At 56.1% G+C, this 19,179-nt stretch overlaps 3 protein-coding genes across 3 annotated transcripts; 1 reads left to right on the forward strand and 2 right to left on the reverse strand.

Moving 5' to 3' along the window:
* Window positions 1-1,177: 1,177 nt before the first annotated feature.
* BESB_075470 (tRNA (guanine-N1)-methyltransferase) lies at window positions 1,178-6,689 on the reverse strand (the record flags this gene model as incomplete). The annotated part of the gene is made up of 11 exons (XM_029365920.1): window positions 1,178-1,314; window positions 1,530-1,681; window positions 2,155-2,321; window positions 2,478-2,537; window positions 2,866-2,934; window positions 3,383-3,460; window positions 3,984-4,067; window positions 4,562-4,630; window positions 5,257-5,315; window positions 5,606-5,680; window positions 6,110-6,689. The coding sequence occupies 11 exons, from the start codon at window positions 6,687-6,689 to the stop codon at window positions 1,178-1,180; spliced, it is 1,530 nt and encodes a 509-aa protein (XP_029218404.1).
* A 1,289-nt stretch (window positions 6,690-7,978) lies between these two features.
* On the forward strand, window positions 7,979-10,475 carry BESB_075480 (uncharacterized protein; the record flags this gene model as incomplete). The annotated part of the gene is made up of 3 exons (XM_029365921.1): window positions 7,979-8,502; window positions 9,390-9,662; window positions 9,881-10,475. 3 exons carry the CDS (start codon window positions 7,979-7,981, stop codon window positions 10,473-10,475), a joined length of 1,392 nt encoding a protein of 463 aa, XP_029218405.1.
* A 2,063-nt stretch (window positions 10,476-12,538) lies between these two features.
* BESB_075490 (PSP protein) lies at window positions 12,539-17,619 on the reverse strand (the record flags this gene model as incomplete). The annotated part of the gene is made up of 8 exons (XM_029365922.1): window positions 12,539-12,618; window positions 12,859-12,966; window positions 13,513-14,041; window positions 14,394-14,422; window positions 14,787-15,034; window positions 15,477-15,667; window positions 16,152-16,282; window positions 16,686-17,619. 8 exons carry the CDS (start codon window positions 17,617-17,619, stop codon window positions 12,539-12,541), a joined length of 2,250 nt encoding a protein of 749 aa, XP_029218406.1.
* Window positions 17,620-19,179: the final 1,560 nt, after the last annotated feature.

A 19,179-nucleotide genomic window follows, 5' to 3' on the forward strand; every position in this document is an offset into this window, starting at 1 on the left:
TATATATATATATATATGCGATGCTGCGGCAGCTGTCCATATGCCAATCTGAAGCGAGCCGCGCAGCGGAAGGACGAACGTATAAATGATTATGAGGTCTGCGTAGACGTAGACCTTTGCTTATATAGTGCTAGAACTCTGCGGAATCGGGACGGGATCAGGAACGTGGTCGTCACGCTCTTCCAGGGAGATGTGCAGCTGTGGTTGTCTCTATCGCTCCCTTGCCTTCGCCGTCAGGCACACTGTTGTTGACAGCCCCGGGAGAGCAATCAGCAGAGTTCTTTGATGCTCAATTTCTGTCTGCGGCTTCGCTATCGTGTTTCAGGTGGCAGCGGACGACGTTGTTCGACTTATACTTTTGTTTTTTCCTTTCTGCGGGCTCGACACACAAACTGTGACTTCCGGTTAGTCGCGACATCTCGTATTGCCTCGCGTTCTTCGGGAGCTCACAATACGTGCACTTGGCCTCATTCCTCCTGTCTTGCACTGTCACATCGTTTTCGGCGTAAAACGCGGGGTGCTTCCCTCAGCTTGCGCGGCTGACGCCCCTGTCTTCTATTTGTTCGCGATCCCGCTGTCCGTCTCTCTTTTTCCACGATTCTCCCCCTTCTTGTTTCGATTTATTCTGACAGACGACTGCGTAGTGCGGTCTTCCGACCGAACACGGTGCTGAGATTCGCACTCATGACTGAACTGCGGGAGAGTCTCGGCGGTCAGGGACACAAAGAGGCTGGCGGCAGAGATCATTGCTACAAGAGGTTCGATAGTTGCGAGACACTGAGAGACCCGCTTCGCGGCCCCAAGTGTTGCGTCTCGTCCTCTCTACGGAGCCACTGTTTTGCTGCGTTTCCGCTCCCTCACGTCCGGAAGCCGCACGTCCACCGTCAGCACCGCAGCGTCACGGCAGCGAACACCTGGCGGGCGATGTTAGATAAGCTTATGTCGATGTATCCAGGTTCCCAGCGTTAAGGGAAGGCCAAAGGTGAACAGGTCAAGATGTGACGAACAGAAGAAAACTAGAAGACAAGATACGAATAAACGCCACCCCGCGCTGTAGGACGGGCACGGAAGGTCGCGCCCGCAGGACGTGGAGACGAGAATACGAGCAAGACTGCGAAGACCGAGTCCTGCTGCGCTTCCGATGGGAACGCCTCCCATCTCAAGTGTAAGATAACTGCTAACAGGCGAGCAAGGCATTTAACGTTTTGCCGTCGTCGGTTCCATCAGCCTCTGATGGCTTGCCTCCTCCCGCGCTCTCACCTCCGCGTTCCTCGCCAGCGCCGTTCCCGTCTGCGTCTCCGAAAATGCTGAGAGCTGCAGGCAGAGAGGACAGCAGCGACAGCGGAGACGCTGATGAACGACTAAGTAGCACATCGGCTCCTCAGGGCCTTCCAACGGCGACCGATTGGCGCAGTAGCCCACGTGCAGACGTCCCCCGCCACACGGGAACTTTAGGGGCGAAGGCCACACAGTCACTCTTGCTCGTCAGAACCACAAGCGGCAGCTCTCTTCTTTCGCATACACCCTACCGGCGAGACTGTCTGGATTGTCGAAGGGGTCTGCGTCGTCAAACGACGCGCACCGCCCCTTCCCGTGGCACCACTGGCGCTCGCGCGCCTGCCGCGACTCCGCTTCTTCGCGCAGGTTCGGGTCTCTGTTGAAGATTTCTTCTCGGCGTTCTCTGAAGCAGCACGCAGGCCACCACTCACGGAGTCGTGTGCAACGCCAGACGCGGAGGACAGGTGCTAACTCGCTCGAAAAAGCCCCACACCCAGAATGGGCCTCTCCGCAGAGGGCCGACGCGAGAGCGTTTGAATCGAGCTGCGGTTTGACACGCGGTCGCGACACAAGCAGCGCGGAGCTCCCTTTGGCCTCTGCAGGAGTCTGCGCCATTGCCAGCTGACAGCCGCCAAGACCCGAGTCTTCCCCCGCAAACAATGTATCGCCGCCACGCCTGGCGTGCTTGTGCAGTACACATGCACGTTCGGATGCAAGTACTCTAGATGCTTCAGAAGACGCAGCCGGGCGAGAGATGCGCTTCACGTCTGCGGTGGACTGTCCATATCGAATAAAGAATGCCGTCGCCTCGCGCCGTTCTGGGTACCCTCTCTCGCTCCTGGCGACTCGCTCTCTGGCATTCACGTGTTTGCGCACCGTTTTTTGTCGAGCCTCGCCTTCTTCCGGCCGCCTGTGCCTTGGAGGCGCTGGGGAACCGCCGCGAGGAGTGCCGCAGTCCAGTCTTGGTGCTGTCGGAAGTGCAGCAGGATCTCCACCACGGTGTTGATGTTCAGCACGAGGCGCTGCTGGTCCGGAAGGAACGTCTACGCAGACATAGCCGCACTCGACACGGCTACTCCACACGGAACGCCCACCCGAGAGTCCTGGCGCTGATGAACACACGCTAGCATCAATCGTGGCTGTGGGGTGTGGGGGAAAGGGGGGAGGGGGGGGGGGGGGGGGGAAAGTCTGTGGCTTACGTTGAACGGTAGCTTCCGCGTCTCGTAGCGATGCGCCTCAGCCTGTCGGTACGTCTCGCTCTGCAGAGACAGACAGAGAACAACGCGCGACGCACGTTTGCGACTGTACACAGGTATAAGCAGTAAAAGGCAGGCGAGCGCAGGAGATTTGACGCACGCCTCCGTCCTACCCAGGGACAGCAGAATCCCCACACACAAGCGCGTGCGCGCACAAACGACAAATATACATATATATATATATATATATATATATATATATATATATATATGGATCGTGTGCAGGGAAATGCGCGTGAGTATGTGCATTATCTGTGCGACGCGCCTGGGCGGCGGAAAGAAGAGACAGGAGAGACACAGTTCGCCCACAACCTTACACTCTGGAACTCACTCGGCTTATTGTCCGATCCACGAGCCCGCCGATAATGTAGACTTTGTCGTCTTCCACTGAGAGGAGTTCCTGTGGGACACACGAAGCAGCACGGCTAGACCGGAAACTGGAAAGCCCGCGGACGGACCGAAGCAGATGTGGCAAACCCTAGAATCGGCCCACAGAAGGGGAACAACTTCAGGGACTCGTGGAGAGCGGGAAAACGCCTTTCCTCCTCTTGATGGGCGCCTCGTTGACCTCACACACAGCTGAGTCCAAAGTGTAGATCGGCTGGGCAGCTGGTAGGGCATCGCTCGGAGCTTCGCTCGCTCCTTGGGAGCGGCCACAGCTCGCTGCGCCCGTTCTGCGCTTCATCCGCCTGCACCTCCCTCCCTTCCCGCCCCGCCCCCCCCCCCCGTGTGGCGGTGTTGTTCTTCCTCGACGTCCTCGCCTCTCTGTGGCTCTGACGTGTTTTCCACGCGCTCGCCCGCGCATTGCTGTAGCCTCCGCGTGCGCGGCTCGCGCTTCACAGGCTCACCTCTTCCGCGTCGGGAGAGAGAACGATGACCTCCTCCTGCGAGAAAACTTCCCAGTAGGGCCGCTCGTGGCGCCGGACCTGCAGGCGCAGCACAGACGCGCACGCAGAGGACAGCACGCACGAAAAGGACTCAGCCAAGCCGAGACAAACCCATCGACAAGACGGCGCGCTGCGCACGCCGCTTGCCCCTTCGATCCTGCACTCAAAATGGACATCGATATTCGCATATATATATATATATATATATATATATATACGCAGAGAGAGAGATGCAGCACACGGTGTGCGAGGTAGACCTGTATCCGAGTGCGCTTTGCTGGAGATATGGAGGTACACAACTTGCATGAAAAAACAGGGTCACATCAAGACGTGTACGGTTTCCGGAGATAGAATCAGTAGAACGGTAGATGTGGCACACCACGGCAGTGTTTCCCTCACTTGTGGAGACCCCGAAGGCAGCGTCTACTAATGCATTATCACCTGGTGACTGCGAAGTCGCCGGTGCACGGCGTTTGCTATCCCCCCACTGACGCGGCTGCTGCACTTCCGTCCAGGGAAGGCCCGCCCGCGCATGATAGGAAAAAGTCCGTTGGGCACTTACGACCCAGGAGCTGAAGGAGAAGAGATCGCGGCAGGCTTTGAACACCGCGTTGTCGTCCGTGAAGGAGGCGAAGTGCAGCTGCATCTGAAGTCAGACATATAGGCACAAAGCTCAAAATCTCCCACGAGCCAGACGCCTACAAAATGTAAAATCGTACGGGGGCCTCAGGCAAGCACCAAGCGGCCAATTCACTGCCGAAATCTCCGCTCCTCACGCATGTCCACGTTGATCACGTTGGCAACGGCTCTCTGGGAAATATGACTTGCGTCTCTGTTTTCGCGTGGACAGATACCTAGTGGGATATAGGCACTTCAATACGCTAAACACACCGCTAGACTTGTGTCTGCACATACAAGTAGATACGCACCTCGTGCCCAGACACGCGTCCCACTGAGCGACACTTCGACGCGCGTAGGAAGACCTCACACGCGCGATCAGCTATCGCAAAATACATGTCAGTCGCGCGCCTCGACAACACAACCATGATAATATATGTTGAGTCCTGCAGTGGGCGTGGCGACAGCGGCTCTTAGCCGGAAGAAGTTGAAATTTCGCGAAGGCCGCCAGGCATCGCTCACCGGCACCTGCGGGGCGCCCCGGACCAGATGATACGAAATGAAGAGCTGCTTGGCCAAGCTCCGAACCTCCTGCAGCAGAGAGACATCAACAACACAAGAGAGACGCGGGTCGCGTACGCCGAGGGATGAATACACGTTCACGCAGGAAAAGCCTCAGCAGACCTCGGAAAGAACTCGTGCGCATCCCTAGAAAAACGCGAGGGCTTGAAAAACATGCAGAACCTCGCCGTTTCCGACAAGCAGCCAAGCAACCTGCGAAAATACACAATAGGTTACACCGCTATATATTTGTATACATATGTTGAAACATGTATATATATATGTATATGTATGCATAAATGCGAACCGCTGTCGTACCATAAATAAGCCCCACATATCTATATATGTGCATACACATATGCATACACATACAGATGTGAATAGCGAACTATTTGTAAGAAGATGCAGGCGAACTTCTGCAGCGCCATGAACAAGGTGCGCACACGGCAGGGGCTCCGCCGCAGGGACAAGCCGCTCCATGCACCAGCCGCCTGTCGGAAGCACCCAGGGCCTCGTGTGGACAGCACGTCTGAGAGACGAAGCCCTTCAACGAAAGAAGACGCTTCGTGCTATCACAGGAGAAGCCGGCGAGGGGAATTCGGTCAAGAGCTGAAAAACGTGACGCTGTTTTTTTCGCATCCCGTCTCACTCTGTACCTTGTCGTTCATCAGGCTCTCGAAGCTGCAGTTGAAGCAGACGCGCGGCATGCCTCCAGCTCCCTCTGCGTGGCAGCGCCGGAGGTGTTCCTGCGGCCATCGGAACGCGCGACAATATACACAAAAATCAGAAAAATTGAAAACAAATCGAAAAGGTCGCGCGAGCTTATACCACGAAGAGGAGAAAGAGAGGAACCCAGAGAGAACGAAGAAATCATCCGAGAAGGCACTAGACTCCCGACAGCAAAGAACACCGCCCATTGTAAACGCGCCATAACGAAGGAGTAGTCAAGGAAGCGAAAGATATCCTCGTGCGGAGAATGTGAAGACAGCAAATGAAGGAAACAACGAGATCTTACCAACAAAGCCGCCCTCTCTGTGCGGGACTCCTCTTTGCGCTTCTTGACGAACGCGGTTCTCTCCTCTACGCAGCCAAATGCGCACGCCACGACACAGAAGCAAAAAGAATACCATACGTCCATCCCGAGACGGTTTTTACACATACGTATATACATATATATGGTTAAGCTATGAACATTCACCTGGCAGACACATGCATATATATACATATACATATTGACGGATGTATATGGCTGTGTTGCTCGGTTGTCTCGTGCCTCCGTGAGTAGTGCAGTCTGTGCATATGCTTGTGGATAACGATGGACAGAGATACCGTTCGCAGGTTTGGAATGTTTTTCATCTGGCGTGTGAGTGGATTCGCTTAGTGCATGCCCAGAGAGAGGTGTCTTAACAGGTAGGGACGACGGCCCAAGGTCACGTGGATACACATCTCGTGCTCACGCGCATATACACGCGTAGGAGGGGAAATGGTACGCGTCGAGCGGCGTAGTACCTTCGGTGAGATGCTGCGTTTCCTTAAGCATCTGATTTCTTCTCTCTTTTCTTCGTCTTCGCCGCTCCTCCGGCCGTTTTTCTCGCTTTTTCTCTCGATATTCTGCCCGTTTCAGCCATTTTTTCTGCGATCTCGGCAGACGCTTCCCATCTGCGCCAGCGCCGTCTGCATCTTTCGCTTCCGCAGCGCCACCGCCGGTGCCCGCCTCAACTGTCCCGCTGAGAAGCGCCGTGTTTTCTCTCTCTGTTGTCGCCTTCGCATGACCCTCCATCTCGGCGCTTTCGCTGAGACCGCCCGCGGCGTGTGGCGCTTTGGCTGGTGCCACAGACAGCGGAGGAGAAGAAGAACAAGAGAAAGAAGGAAGAGACATCGCGTCTGATGCCGGCGGGCTCACGGTTGGCACAGCAGAGGACGAGTGAGAAGCAGAGACCGGAGAACTCCCGCAAGAAGAGTCAGACGCAGACGGACCGGCATTCGAGGAAACAGCAAAAGGCGGGGACCCGAGTGCGCCCAAAATTTCCGCTTTCCGCCGATCTAGAGAAGACGAATCACGAGCAACGCACGGCGGTGAACTCGCCATGGCGTCGCGCGGTCGTCTAAGGTGGATGTACACCTGAAACCTGACCACGTTCGAGACAGCGCACAGGTGGTCGGGCTGCACAAGCTATCGAGAGGCGCAGATGTGTCAGATCCGTAACCACGCGAAAGACGGTCTTTTTTATAAACAGGCAACACCCCGTGGGTGGCATGGCGCTCGCGCCTTGTGCCTGTCGCAAGCGAAAAAAAACCAAGCTGGTGTCGCCAGGCGGAGACGAAGGTGACACCGCTCTTCCTCCCACGCAGATTCAATCTGGTGAACCAACTCGGTGAAGAGGCCATCGGGTGGCTAGTTCTGCTCTCTCCCTGCGACTGAGTAGCAGGGCGCACCAGCATGATAGGGACGACGGAAAAGACGATGTATGGAGCTGTGCCTTCCCAAGAGGGGAAGGAAGAAGAGCAAGACCAAGAGAACAGTACGGTGTGCTGCTTTCAGTCAGAATCGGCTGCTGTTCTCGGAACCGCTTGGCGTAACAAAGACAACGCGAACTCGCCAACAGGTGATACTGCCATCTGCCCCAGTGTATATACACCTGCGAGAAAAGCGACGCGAGCTGCATGAGATGAGGACGATTCATTACACAGTGCCCAAAGCGAATGTTGAGGAGTTTATCCTGAGTTGATTTTTTCTACCCGTCTCTGTCCGTGAGGGTTCTTTCTTGCGACTTTGCCGAGCGTGGAAGAAAAAATTAAAGGCTGCATGCGCATCAGTTGCATGCGGAGCGAAAATCGCGAGCGGCCTCGGCCGGAACCCCAGGACGGCGAAGGGGCCAGAACGACTTCGGCCCCACAACACAAAACTTGCTGGCGAGTTCCTTCTTCTGTCGGACTTTCCTCACAAACCTGTCTTAAAAAACGGAAAAAGTCTCAGCCGCAGTAACTGCCTGTGTTCGTCGCCGCTCGCTTCGTTTCTGCGGGGAGAGAATCTCCCGGGGGGCGCAGCGGAAGTGAAAACGTTGCGACAGAGTCGCCTGCTGACGAGCGAGTGATTTTTCACAAGCGAAATTGAGGTTTCAAAATACGGCATTTCTGCGTCGTTTCCATCCCTCTTAAGTATTCGTCTTCTCTGCTACACTTTGCTTTATTTGTTTCCGGTATCACTTCTTTCTTCCGGCTACATTTCAACCTGCGGTACGTCTCCCTTCCTGCGGTGGCCCTCGACTCGTTGGATTTTTTTCTCTGGCTCGACACAGCATCTGTTCTCTTCAAAGGGTCCCGAGAGCTCTTTTTTCATTTCCCCCCCTTTTTTCCCGTATTTTCTCTCCTGCTAAGATGGTGAAGGGCCAGGCGGGCGCAGCTGCGGCTGCGTCCGGAGGGAAGAAGCGCGCGCGCGAGGAAGACCACGTGGGTGTCTCTGCGGCGTCGAAGCATGCGCTGAAGAAGAAAAAAGGAGCTGTGTCGGCGCCCACGTTTGCCGCCGCGTCTTCGGCGTCTGTGGCTCAGAAGAAGAGCCGAGAGGCCTCCGCGAAGCCTGCAGCGCCTCAGGGCAAGAAGGTTGTGGGGGGAGAGGAGAAGAGGAGGGGCGGCGCAGAGGAAACCCGTCTGCCCCAGAAGAAGAAGCAGAGAACTTATCAGTCTTCGGCGAACGCGACGAACGAAGCAGAGAAGATCCCAGGTTGCAACGTCTCGCCTGCGCTCCTGAGAAAAGCTCTGGCTGGTCTCACCGCCTACGTGATGAAGAAAGCCGGCGAAAAGGGGACTGAGGACTTGCTGCAGGAGAAGGGCTCTGCCACAATCTCCCTCATGCTCTCTCTGAAAAATATCCCTCAAACCTTCAGGAAACACCCCGTGCAAATGTAAGATTGGTCTCTGGAAGCAGCCTCAGGCTGTACCAATCAAAGAGAATGCAATATTGGTTTCTTGTCGGGTGCACTTCTTCAACTACACACCTACGTCTTTCTTTTCCTGCCTTTCCTGGAGGCTTCCGGTCAACCGAGTCCCTCCTATCGCAGCTATCTGGAGTGTAGGGCCCATCCTAACCCTTTTTTCTGAGGTTTTTCTCTCCGCATCCTTCATATCTTTTCTGCCTCGTTGGCGGTGCGTGCGATCCTCCCCTCCCCCGTCTTGGTCGGCTCCTGCTCGGTTTTTCATTTCCTGTTTGTTTGCGTTGCTTTTGGCGTCTACATGTCACTCGCGTGTGGCCTATCTTCTGTGTTCTCCCTCTTCGCCTCTCTCCTCTGCACCTTCCTGCTGTCCCGCGCCGCTAACTTTCTCGCCGCATTGTCCTCTTTTACCCTCTCTTCTTTCTCTCTTTAAGTCCGCTTCTTCCGTCGTGTCCTGCCTGTTTCAACGGTCTCGTGACTCTCTTCGTTTGTTCTGCTTCTCTCGCGTGTGTGGTTTGGATTCTCCTCTCGGGGAGGCATTCGCAAGGCATGCCCGTCTGCCGTCTCTCGCTTCTTATGAGATTTTCTTTTCTCCCTCGCTTCACGTCTTTCTGCGGTGCGGCGCATTGTCCCGCCATTGCGAAGCTCTTCGGCGCACCGAGTTTCGCTGCGCGACTGCATCCGACCGCCGGATTTTGTTTGCATTCCAGTCTTCACTGGCTTTCCGCCGCGACTCTTTCTTGCACGCTGTGCGTGCGTGGCCTCACGCTTGCCTGTACGCAGTCCATAGCCTCGTTGGGCGCGCCTGCAGCCTCGAGAATCCGCGTTTTTTCTTTCTGCTTCTCTGTTCGCGTCTGCAGCGTCCTTCCTCACCCGCTGAACGACGTCTCCAAGGGCGAGGGCGAGTGCTGTCTGTTTGTGAAGGACCCGCAGCGCAAGTGGAAGGACATCCTCGCGCCGGAGAAGCTGCCGGGTCTCACTCGTGTGATGGGCATCAGCAAGCTGAAGAAGAAATTCCCTACCTTTCAAGACAAGCGCATGCTGTGCGCCACCTACGACATGTTCCTTTGCGATAGAAAGATCGCCGACAGACTCACACCCGTCCTGGGGAAACCCTTCATTCAGTCCAAGAAGTGAGGCGCCTCTCATTCGTCTGTTGACCTCCTTCCTGTCTTTTCCGCGCCTGGAGAGTTGTGTAGTGCTTCCAGGCGGACAGCGAGAGGAGGCGCCAGGAGGTCTACAGAAATCTGGGATGAGAATCTGAGACGCTGTATCGGAGACGGATGTTTCCTTGCAGCGGGAATCGTCGCGCGATGTCTGTGTCTCCCGTCCTCTGTCTCCTCTTGCTCAGGCTTCCTCTCCCCGTGAAGCTGTCTGCCTCGAACGTGCGGCCGGCGCTGGAGGAGGCGCTGCGCTCGACGTATTTCTTCCTGCCGCGAGGCCCCTGCGTCGCGGTGAAGGTGGGCAAGGCGAACATGCCGGCCGACCGCTTGTTTGAGAACGCGAAGAAGGCGCTGGAGGCCGCGTTCGCCTTCTTCGCGAACGACGCCAAGTTCCGCAACACCATCCACGCAGTGTCTGTACAGGCCACGGACGCCCCGGCTCTCCCCATCTACTCGCACGCGTCCTACGCAGAGGCCGCGCGGCACTACGTCTCCGCCACTGCCCCGGCGCCGCCGCCGAAGGCGAAGGAGACCAACAAGGCGGCGCCGAAAGCCGACAAGGAAGCAAAGGCGCCCCCCAAGGCCGCGCAGGCGAAAGCGGCCGCGGACGAGAAGACTGCGGGAAAGACCGGCAAGGCGCGTGCGACGCGGCCGCTGATGCGCCTCAACGAGGGTGACGTCGCGAGCAAGAAGAGGAAACTGACTCAGGACGTCAAGGGGAAATCCACAGACGCCGCTGGCGCCTCGCAAGCGAAAAAGAAGCTGAAAGTGAGGTGCACGTAAAGCCTACGTAGCTGTGTAGAGATGTGCGTGCCCGGCGGGCGCTCCGCGTCAACACCTCGGGCTCGCATCGCGCGTTTTGTCTTTCTCCTCGTCCTCTGCGTTGTCGCGGAGGAAAGCAGTTGGCGATTCCTTTGTCGAATTCTAGCTCGAGTCTCGTTTCTTTCGCTTCGTATTCTCCCTGGCCTCGCTAGCTTTTATTTTTAAACTGTCTTTCTAGAGTCTCTTCGGTCGGTGTCGCTCCTGGGTGAGCGGTGTCTGGTCTTCCCGCGTGCGTAGCGTGGTCCGCTTTTTTACTTTCCTTTCATTCCTGTCTCTCCATGCATTGCGACGCTTCTACAGCGGCCATTTGTCTCCCGTTCCTTTGCTTGTCTCTTCGTCGAACGGCCGTTTTTTGCAAGCTGCAGATTCTCAAGGTCTGCTCACGCGATGTTGTCCAAACTCGAGTCCCTTGAGACGTTGTTGAACCCTTCCAAGACGCTGCCTCGCTAGCGAAACACGCCTCTTGGTGCGGATGTAACACTCTGAGAACCACAGACAAGAACAACTGCGCGTACATAAATATATATGTATATATATTAGCCTATATATCCATCTATCCATCTGCATATCCCTCTATCTTCCTACATCGGGTTTCGGGGTTTATGTATATGTATATATATACATATATAATGATAGATAGATGGGTAGATAGATTTGTAGAGAAATAAAGATGCTTAATGAAGAGAGGAAACACGGAGCCTGATGCTGCCAGTGAAAAGGGTGAGATATGTCTGGTGCTGGTAAAGCATTTTTTCAGAATGTCCCTCGAGCACGTACACCCGTTGGCACTCATGAGTATTCATATTTATTTGTATCTGCACGTGCATATACATACATCTGTGAAGAGAAGATAGGTGCAGAGTTATGCAGTGAGAGCCAAACACACGTCGATGGACAACTCAATATGGAGCTGTAGCAGTGAATTGGGAACACGTTTCGGCATCTTTGGCAGCCTGCTGGACTAAGCAAACATTCTGGTAGCCGATGAGAGCCATACGCTGTACGCGTTGCTAGCCAGGCTCCGATTTTCTGTTGACCATTCTATACTTTCGCGTGACTCTCGAAGCACAGAATTTGAGTCGGTGGTACGCGAACAAGTACGCGTATACACGCGTCAAACCCTAGCCGCGGCAGCGGAGCGCGACACGAGAGTAGTCCGTGTTCGCGACTTACGTGTGCCCTCGCAAGTCCCGCAGGGCGATTCATGATCTAGTCAGTTAGTTGGTGAAGAGACAGTTTTACCAAGGCGAAAGTCAGTAGCTGCCTTGAGAGGGGAAACAGCCACATAGAGATGCTTAAAGAAAGTCGAATTTAAAAATTTTTTAAATATATTAAAGCATTAAAAAATAAAACTAACCGCAACTCGCGGAGCGTGGGAGAGAGCGAAAGGCGAAAGGTACAGAAAGAGTTGAAGTGGCGGCAAGGCGCGTCATTTTGGCCGTAAGAATGCGGAACACTTGCAAAGTGGAGTTTACGAGGTAAGGCAGCAAAGTTTCTGCGGTTTTGGTTTCAACGCGAAACACAGAAGGACGGAATTCCCCACGCCTTTTCACGTGAAGACGAGAGATGAGTCGCGAGACTCAACAGCGCCTGCGCTTGGTGGATAGCGCAAAAATCACTTGTGGGGTACCCGATTGGAGAGAACGCAAAAGCGAATGCACATGCGAGCAGAAAAGAAAAAGAGACAGCATAAACAGCCTCGCTCTGCGCGTAAAAATGGCAGTTGGACAAAGAAACGGCAACTGAACAGAGAGACGACAAGCTAGCATTTTTCCCTTTTTATTTTATCGACATCACCCCCAGAAACGGGAAGACGCGAACGCCGGATAGACACGTGTCGCGTGACAGGAAGTCGGGGGCGATTTTTTGAGAGAACAGAAGAAAGCTGAGCCAAACGAGAGACGTGGTTCCAGATATGAGACAAAAGGCAGAATCCTCGAGAGAAGACGACAATGGAGAGCCGCGTCGAACCTCGCTGGAGACGACGTGCGCATACACTAGAGTGCCGAAAAACTGTAGGCACATCAGAACTTGAACTGCTTCTTCTTCTTCGACTTCGCCACAGTCTGAGTGCCTCGGATCTCGTCTCCCTTCCGCTTGCGCGCTGCAGAGCCACACGCAAGAAAAAAGGAACAACACCCCATCAGGCAGGCCGAATGGCGGTCAGCTGGCCCTGCCCTGGCTCTCTGCAACGCAACCAGCCAGCCCCGCTTTGCTCAAGAAGTCATGCGGCGCATCTCCACACAAAAAAGCGAATCATCCTTCGGACCCGGAAGCACTCTGAAGGTCCTATAGCTCTCTTCTCACGCCAGAGAAAGCATGCAATCCTCGACTGCTCGCTTACTGTCTGTCGGATCCACCTGGCCGGCGGCCTGCTTGGCCCGCGCGGCAGCCTCTTCGTGTTGACGCAGCTGCTGGCGGATGACGTCCGCAGTGAAGACACCCTCTTGCTCTGGGGAAAAGAAAAACGAAGAAAACCGGACACCGTAGGAGAAGTGTGACTGAGAATCGAGCACCCACCGACCCGCAGTGAGACGTCACGCCGCATGCACCACTAACCATACATAGACATAGAATGTATCTCATATCTCGGATATAAATATGCCCGCAGTCTACGTTTAACTAGTGAAACTCCTTGGATTTCCACATCCTTGACCAAGTGTGGGTTCCTCCGACATCTACCCCTGTAAATATGTATCCTATTAACATAAGCCCTCTTTTCCGCTGTGTGATTGCGATTGAGCGCGTCAAATCTTGCCTCACTGGGGCTTGCCAAGCCAAAGATCTAAATACACCATATAATCAAATCTGCAAGAATATGCCCATCCATTTTAGAAGTATGCCACTAGCGAATCGCCCCCACCCCGTCCGCTTAGAGGACCTGCTCTCGCTCAATCCATGAACAAGAAATACAAACATATCTCTCTATATATAGATGTAAATGCATATATATTCGGGTGGAGACGCTGCGCTCGCAGGCGTACTTGCAGCATCTTACCCATTTCGTTGGGGTTGAGGCTGACAGTGACGCCGGCGGGCGTGCGGAAGCCAGTCGTTCGCGCAGGGGTCTGCGCGCCGCTGGCTGTGCCGGGGACGAAGGGCGTGCCGGGCGCAGAGCCGAAGGCCGCGGAGCCTCCTGGCCCGACGAGGGGCGTCCGCGCGCCTCCGAACGGAGTACGTACACCCGAGGGAGTCGCGACCCCGGAGGAGAGGAGGTTGCGCGGGGTCATGTGCCCCGTGGGTGTGGCCGAGCCGGGCGCGTTGCCCGCGCCGCCGCCGGGCAAGGTCGAGGGAATGCGGTACGTGTGCTTCACGCCAAACAGCTGGCCCTGCTGCTGACCCGCGGGGACCTCCTGCGGAGTCAGAATCGTGTACGGCTTCGCAGTCGAGGAGGCAACAGACGACGTGCCCTCTGGCCGCTTGCGGATGTCGAACGAGGACGCGGGAGACTCCAGACCCGAGGCCAGCGACGTGACGCCGCCCAGACTCGAAATGCCCTCCATGAACGGCGTCTCGCCGCCAGGCGCCTGAGCAAAAAAAAAGAAAAACCGGACAGCAGAAATTACGGAGAAGAGACACATGAGACAGACAGAAGCATCCCCAAGGGCAGCGCGCAGCATGAGAAAAGAAAAGACGAACCTCAAGCTGCTGCCCCAGGGAGACGCCTGCCCGCGACCAGCAGTGAAGGACGAGGTCGCAAAGCTCACGTGCGCAGAAAAACTGCAACGACACAACGCTGTCTGTGTAGCAGAGAAACAAGAAAAGAAAGTCCGAGTCCCCTTCTTTCCCCCGTCCCCACCCCCCCCCCTCCTGCCGCGACTTCTTTTTCGCGTTGTATTTACACCAACGCGGTCCCGACGAGCAAAACACACAGCTTACCCCTGCTTGGGCTCCTTCCTTGCCTTCACCTGCAGGACGCCACGGAAACACACACACACACGAACGACCTGTATGTATGTAAGTATATTTCTGACTGGTGAAGAAGTCTCGATACGGGAACGCCCCCGAGACCGGTGGGAAACACGTGAAACGCAAACCCCCCCTCGTCCAACATTTCCTCTCCCTGCGGCCCTCCGCTCCTCTCCGCCTGCTGGATGCTCTCTCGTGTGTCCTCCCCCCCCTCCCCCCCCTGCACGGGTTCCTCGTCTTTCCTGCGCCTGCCTCTGCGCGCCGTCGCCGCGATTTTCCAGACTCGCCCTGTGTTCACGAGGCCCCCTGTCTCTCTGGTTTCCGGCGGCGCGCACACATCTGCGCTGTCTGTCTGGTTCGTACCGTCCTCTTCCTCCTCCTCGTCTTCCTCGCCCGCGTCAGGCAGCTCGCCCCACAGGAGGCCAGCGACCTGCTCACGCTCCTCTTCTTCCGTGTCGCCTTCCTCAGGCGTCTCGAAAAGCGGCTGACCGAACTCGTTCACTGGCGGCTTGCCCCAACCGCCGGCGTGGTAGCCGTAGCTGCAGCCTGCGGGGATCGGCGCGTTCAGGCCGGGGAGCTTGAGCCGCGGATACGCCGGCGGCGGCCCGTATCTAGCCGGCACAGAGCGAAAGCAGAGGAACCAGACGCTCGCGTCATCGCGCCAAGCCGTCGAACGCGCAGCGGAGGTGGGCACACCCGACCCGACGCCCATACGAGCCAGAGGCTGCAGGGGACCCGCGAGACCGCCCACAGATCGAGTCCATCCAGTCACCGAAACGAAGGCGCATCGTGCAGCACATCGGAGCGACATGTGAACGAGAGACTTCGCCGCATCTCCGAGAACGGCGACCAGCACCCGCCCTGCATTCTTCTCCACGACCCCTGTGCAGTCATGCGCCTATAGGTACGTATATATATACATATGTATACACATATATACATATATATATGGATACATATACATCTATACATATATGAATGCATATACAGCGGGAAGAGGGGTGCGAAGTCCTGCGCCGGCAGAGCGAGCACAAGAAGAGGCTGTGTGCTTACCGCTGCATGTTAATGAGCCAGGGCGAGGGCGCGAGGGGGCCCATGCCGAGCGCCTGTTTGAGGCGGTCAGACAGCTGACCCGGAGTGAAGTTTCGGTTCTTCTTCTCGAACTCCTTGCCTTCGTAGTAGAGATCGCCGAAGCCCGTTAGCACAGGCTTCACTGCGTGCTTGAAGAAGCAGTCGTGGAGGACCTGGAGAGAGAAGGAAGCCGCAAGAGAGAAGAAACCTGAGAGCATGCAAAGAGGGATACCCCCCCAGTAGAGGACAACGGCAGAAGAAGGAGAGACGACGCAGATAACAGAGCGAGGCAGCGGCACGAGGATCACAGGAGAACAACCGCGCGAAATCAAATGCAAACGCGGAGAGACGCCAAAGGAAGCGAACGCTGAACATCGAGAGAGCAGAGACAAGTCAAGTCCAAGACCTCCGAGGGAGAAGAGGAGGCGTCGAGCCAAATGCACAGAACGCAGACCCCGGCAAAGAAGTGAGAAAGAAACTCCGATTTGTCTGCATGTATGTCCTCTCTCATTAGCCTAGCTTAAAATCACACAATACGGACACGAAATCGGGCCAGACGCAACGTTAGCAGACACCCCACCCCAAAGAAAACGAACGCATGAAACGGATCCCAGCTGAGACAACGAGAGAGAGGGCAAGAATCCCTTTTATGCTCACTTGGTAGTCGATTGCAAGGCGGTTTTGCTTTGGTCGAACTTTCTCCCTCATTCTCTGCCGGAGGCTCTTTTGGCTCTCTGCCTCCACCAGGGCCGACCGGATCTCGCTGATCTTTGTGGCCTCAATGTGAGCTGTACGTGCGCCCCAGATCAGCCGCGAACCGAAACACATGAGCGCTTCCGCTTATTTGAGTTCGGGGCATCGAACGCGAATCAAGAAACAGTTTCACGCCGAGATGGCTGACGGAGAGCCGCTTCGGGATCCAGCCTCTCGCAAAGCCCGCCACGGAGAAGAACATCCAGGAGAATGAAGAAAAACGAGACAGAAGCAGAAAGGGAATGACAGGGGAGCCGACGCGAACATAGAAGGAGGACATGGACAAAGGCCGGCTACATTCCAGGTTGAAATACACGTAGCAAGACGAGACGGAGCGGAGATAACGCTTCGCAGAGGAAGAACCGAGGAGTGCCTACTCTAATACGAGGAGAAGAGAAGCCCACATTTTGTGCCAGGCGGGCGAGCGATGAGACTTACGAGGCAGCTTGAAGGGAGGCTTTTCAAAGCCCCGCTTCCACTGCAGATATCTGCGTTTCTGCGACCAGTGCGGCGGCACGGCAACCGTGTTTCTAAGCCCCTTGAGGTAGACGAGGAACTCGGGATCTGCACTGGTTGTGTCCCAGACTTCCACCATGTCGGGGCGGCTGGTTTTTTGTTTCAACTCGGCCAGGGACGGCCGGCTCATCAGTTTCTTTTGCTTTTTGGTCAGCTTCTTCCCGCCCTTTTCCTTCTTGTCGTCCTCATCGTCATCTTCTTCGTCCTCGAGCGTAAGGTCCTGTCCCTTCTTCGCGCTCTCCTCCTCTTCCTCTTCCTCTTCCTCTTCTTCTTCCTCCTGCTCGTCCTCTGCGGGCTTGAAGCGCTCAAAGACTTCGCCGAAAAACTCGCGCGCGAGATCCGCGTTGGGGCCCTCCGTTTCGTCTGCGACGAGGTACTCGATGTCCACGTTGGGCGCATCGGAGTCCTCATCGTCGCTGCTCTCCCCTGGCTCGGTAGAGGCGAACCCGCCGGCGCGCGAGTTCTTCTTCGGCTTGCCTCCTGCGTCTTCGCTCTCCTCGTCACCCTGCTCGCTCTCGGTCTGCTCGTCTTCCTCTGCAATCGCATCCCCGCCCGCGCCCGCGGCGCCGCCTCGCACGTGGCGGCGGCCGCCAATCATGTGAGCATTTTGCGGGTTCATGGACTGCAGCGAGACGCACTTCCTCAGCTGCTCGCGCTCCGCCTCCACGGCCGCCTGCAGCTGCTTTTGGCTCTTATTCTGCCGCGCCTTCTTCCGCTTCAACAGCTTCAGCAGACTGCGCACTTCCCTCGGTTTCTGCATGCGCAGATCGTTCATGCGCGGCTGCGGGGACGCCACGCCGTTGGACTCGCCTGCCCCGTTCGAAGCCGGCAACGCGTTGCTGCCTGCAGCAGTCATCGTGAAGCAATCGAAAACGCGTGGCGAGGCAGACGCGCAGTTGAGCGGAGTGAGAAGGGGGAGGAAGTAATACAGCACCTCGGGGACGGGCAGAGAGACAAACGCGGCGATGCGGCGCACGCACAGAGACAGAAGGCCCAAACAAACACACCAAACAGGACATAAGATCCACGCCTCTTCTACCTCCTCATCGTCTCCTCGTTGGCGCGGTCACTCTCGGCCGCGTCCTTCGCCTGCGCCTTCCTTGAAGGCTTTGCTTCGGGGACGTCGCTTCACAGGCGCCGCGCGTCTCCGCGCCAAAGAGCCTGCAAGGAAGTGTGGACTCTTTGCTGTCTCCCCTCTCTCTCTCTGTCGCAAATCGTCTATAGCTTGAAGGACGCCTCCGGAACAGAATAAATTCGAACCTAGCCAAGTAGAAACGAGCCGACCGGCGCACGACGCCGGGGAGATACCAGAAAAAAGGACTGGAGAGGAGAAGGCTCGCGACCAACAATCTCGAAAGCAAGGAAACCCGAGGAAAATACGGAAGGAGCAAGTGTACTTACATAGAAACACACAAGTCAGCAAGGGAACAGAAAAACCGCGACAGGAAAAGCCTCTCTCGTAGGTAGAAAAGTGTCGCTCCCCGGAGGCTGTCCCTGTTACCGAAAAATCCGCACGAGAGGGAGACAAAGCGCAGGCAACGAAACGAACAGAGACCCCCGACTCTGAAGAGAAAGAAAAAGAAAACAAGAAGAGCAGGCTTTTCCCTACGTTTGGACGCTGGAGAGACTCGGGGAGGGGAGCAAAAGAACTCTGAGAGCGGTTGCTCGTCCTTTTTTTCTCTGCGTGTTCTCCTCCAATTGCCCCCGTCTATAAGCCGCGACGGAGACTGCATGCTCATACTCTCCAGGGCAACAGCCACGCTGCACTGGAAGCTTTGTCTTGTGTCGAGTCTAGCAGTTTGAAGTGACTAGGCTATTCCGTGAAACGGTCGCGGGTTTTAGCCCATCTCTCTCTAGATTTTCTGTGGAGGACTCAACGTCAGACATGCAGAGAACTCGCTGGCTGCTTCCCTCGTCTGGCGCATGCGCAGGAGCCCTCGCACACACGAGCCCAAGGCGTGAACCTGTCAGCGAGCCCCCCGCGCGCGTTTTTTCTAATTTGGCAACTCTCCGGAATGCCTGCCTCGTCGCTGCTCGTACGTCGAATGCTCTTCAGTTGTAAGCCCTGTTTCTGTCTCGGCAATCGGCCGGCTTCCACCGGCTCGCCCCTGGCCGGTCCATCTAGCTGTGCAACGGCTGCCCCAAGGTTGGACGCGGTAGCAAGCGGATCGGGGGCCTGAGGCTTTCTCTCTCTCCGCCTGCTTACAGATGTTTTTCGGCTGAAGTGTGTGTAACCACGCACGCAGTTTGTCTGGAGTCTCTCTAGCAGATCGTTGCCTCGCATGTGGGGACGCGAAGCAGCGAAGAAGCGTCGCCGCTCTTGTCTTGCCGCATCGCGGCGCGGCATCGATCTTCACAAAGCAGTCCTCTGAGGAGCCGCTTGCTCTCAGCTGTTTGCCTCGTCGCACACGAGGCC

Source organism: Besnoitia besnoiti (assembly GCF_002563875.1).
Source record: "Besnoitia besnoiti strain Bb-Ger1 chromosome Unknown contig00007, whole genome shotgun sequence".
NCBI classification, from domain to species: Eukaryota; Apicomplexa; class Conoidasida; order Eucoccidiorida; family Sarcocystidae; genus Besnoitia; species Besnoitia besnoiti.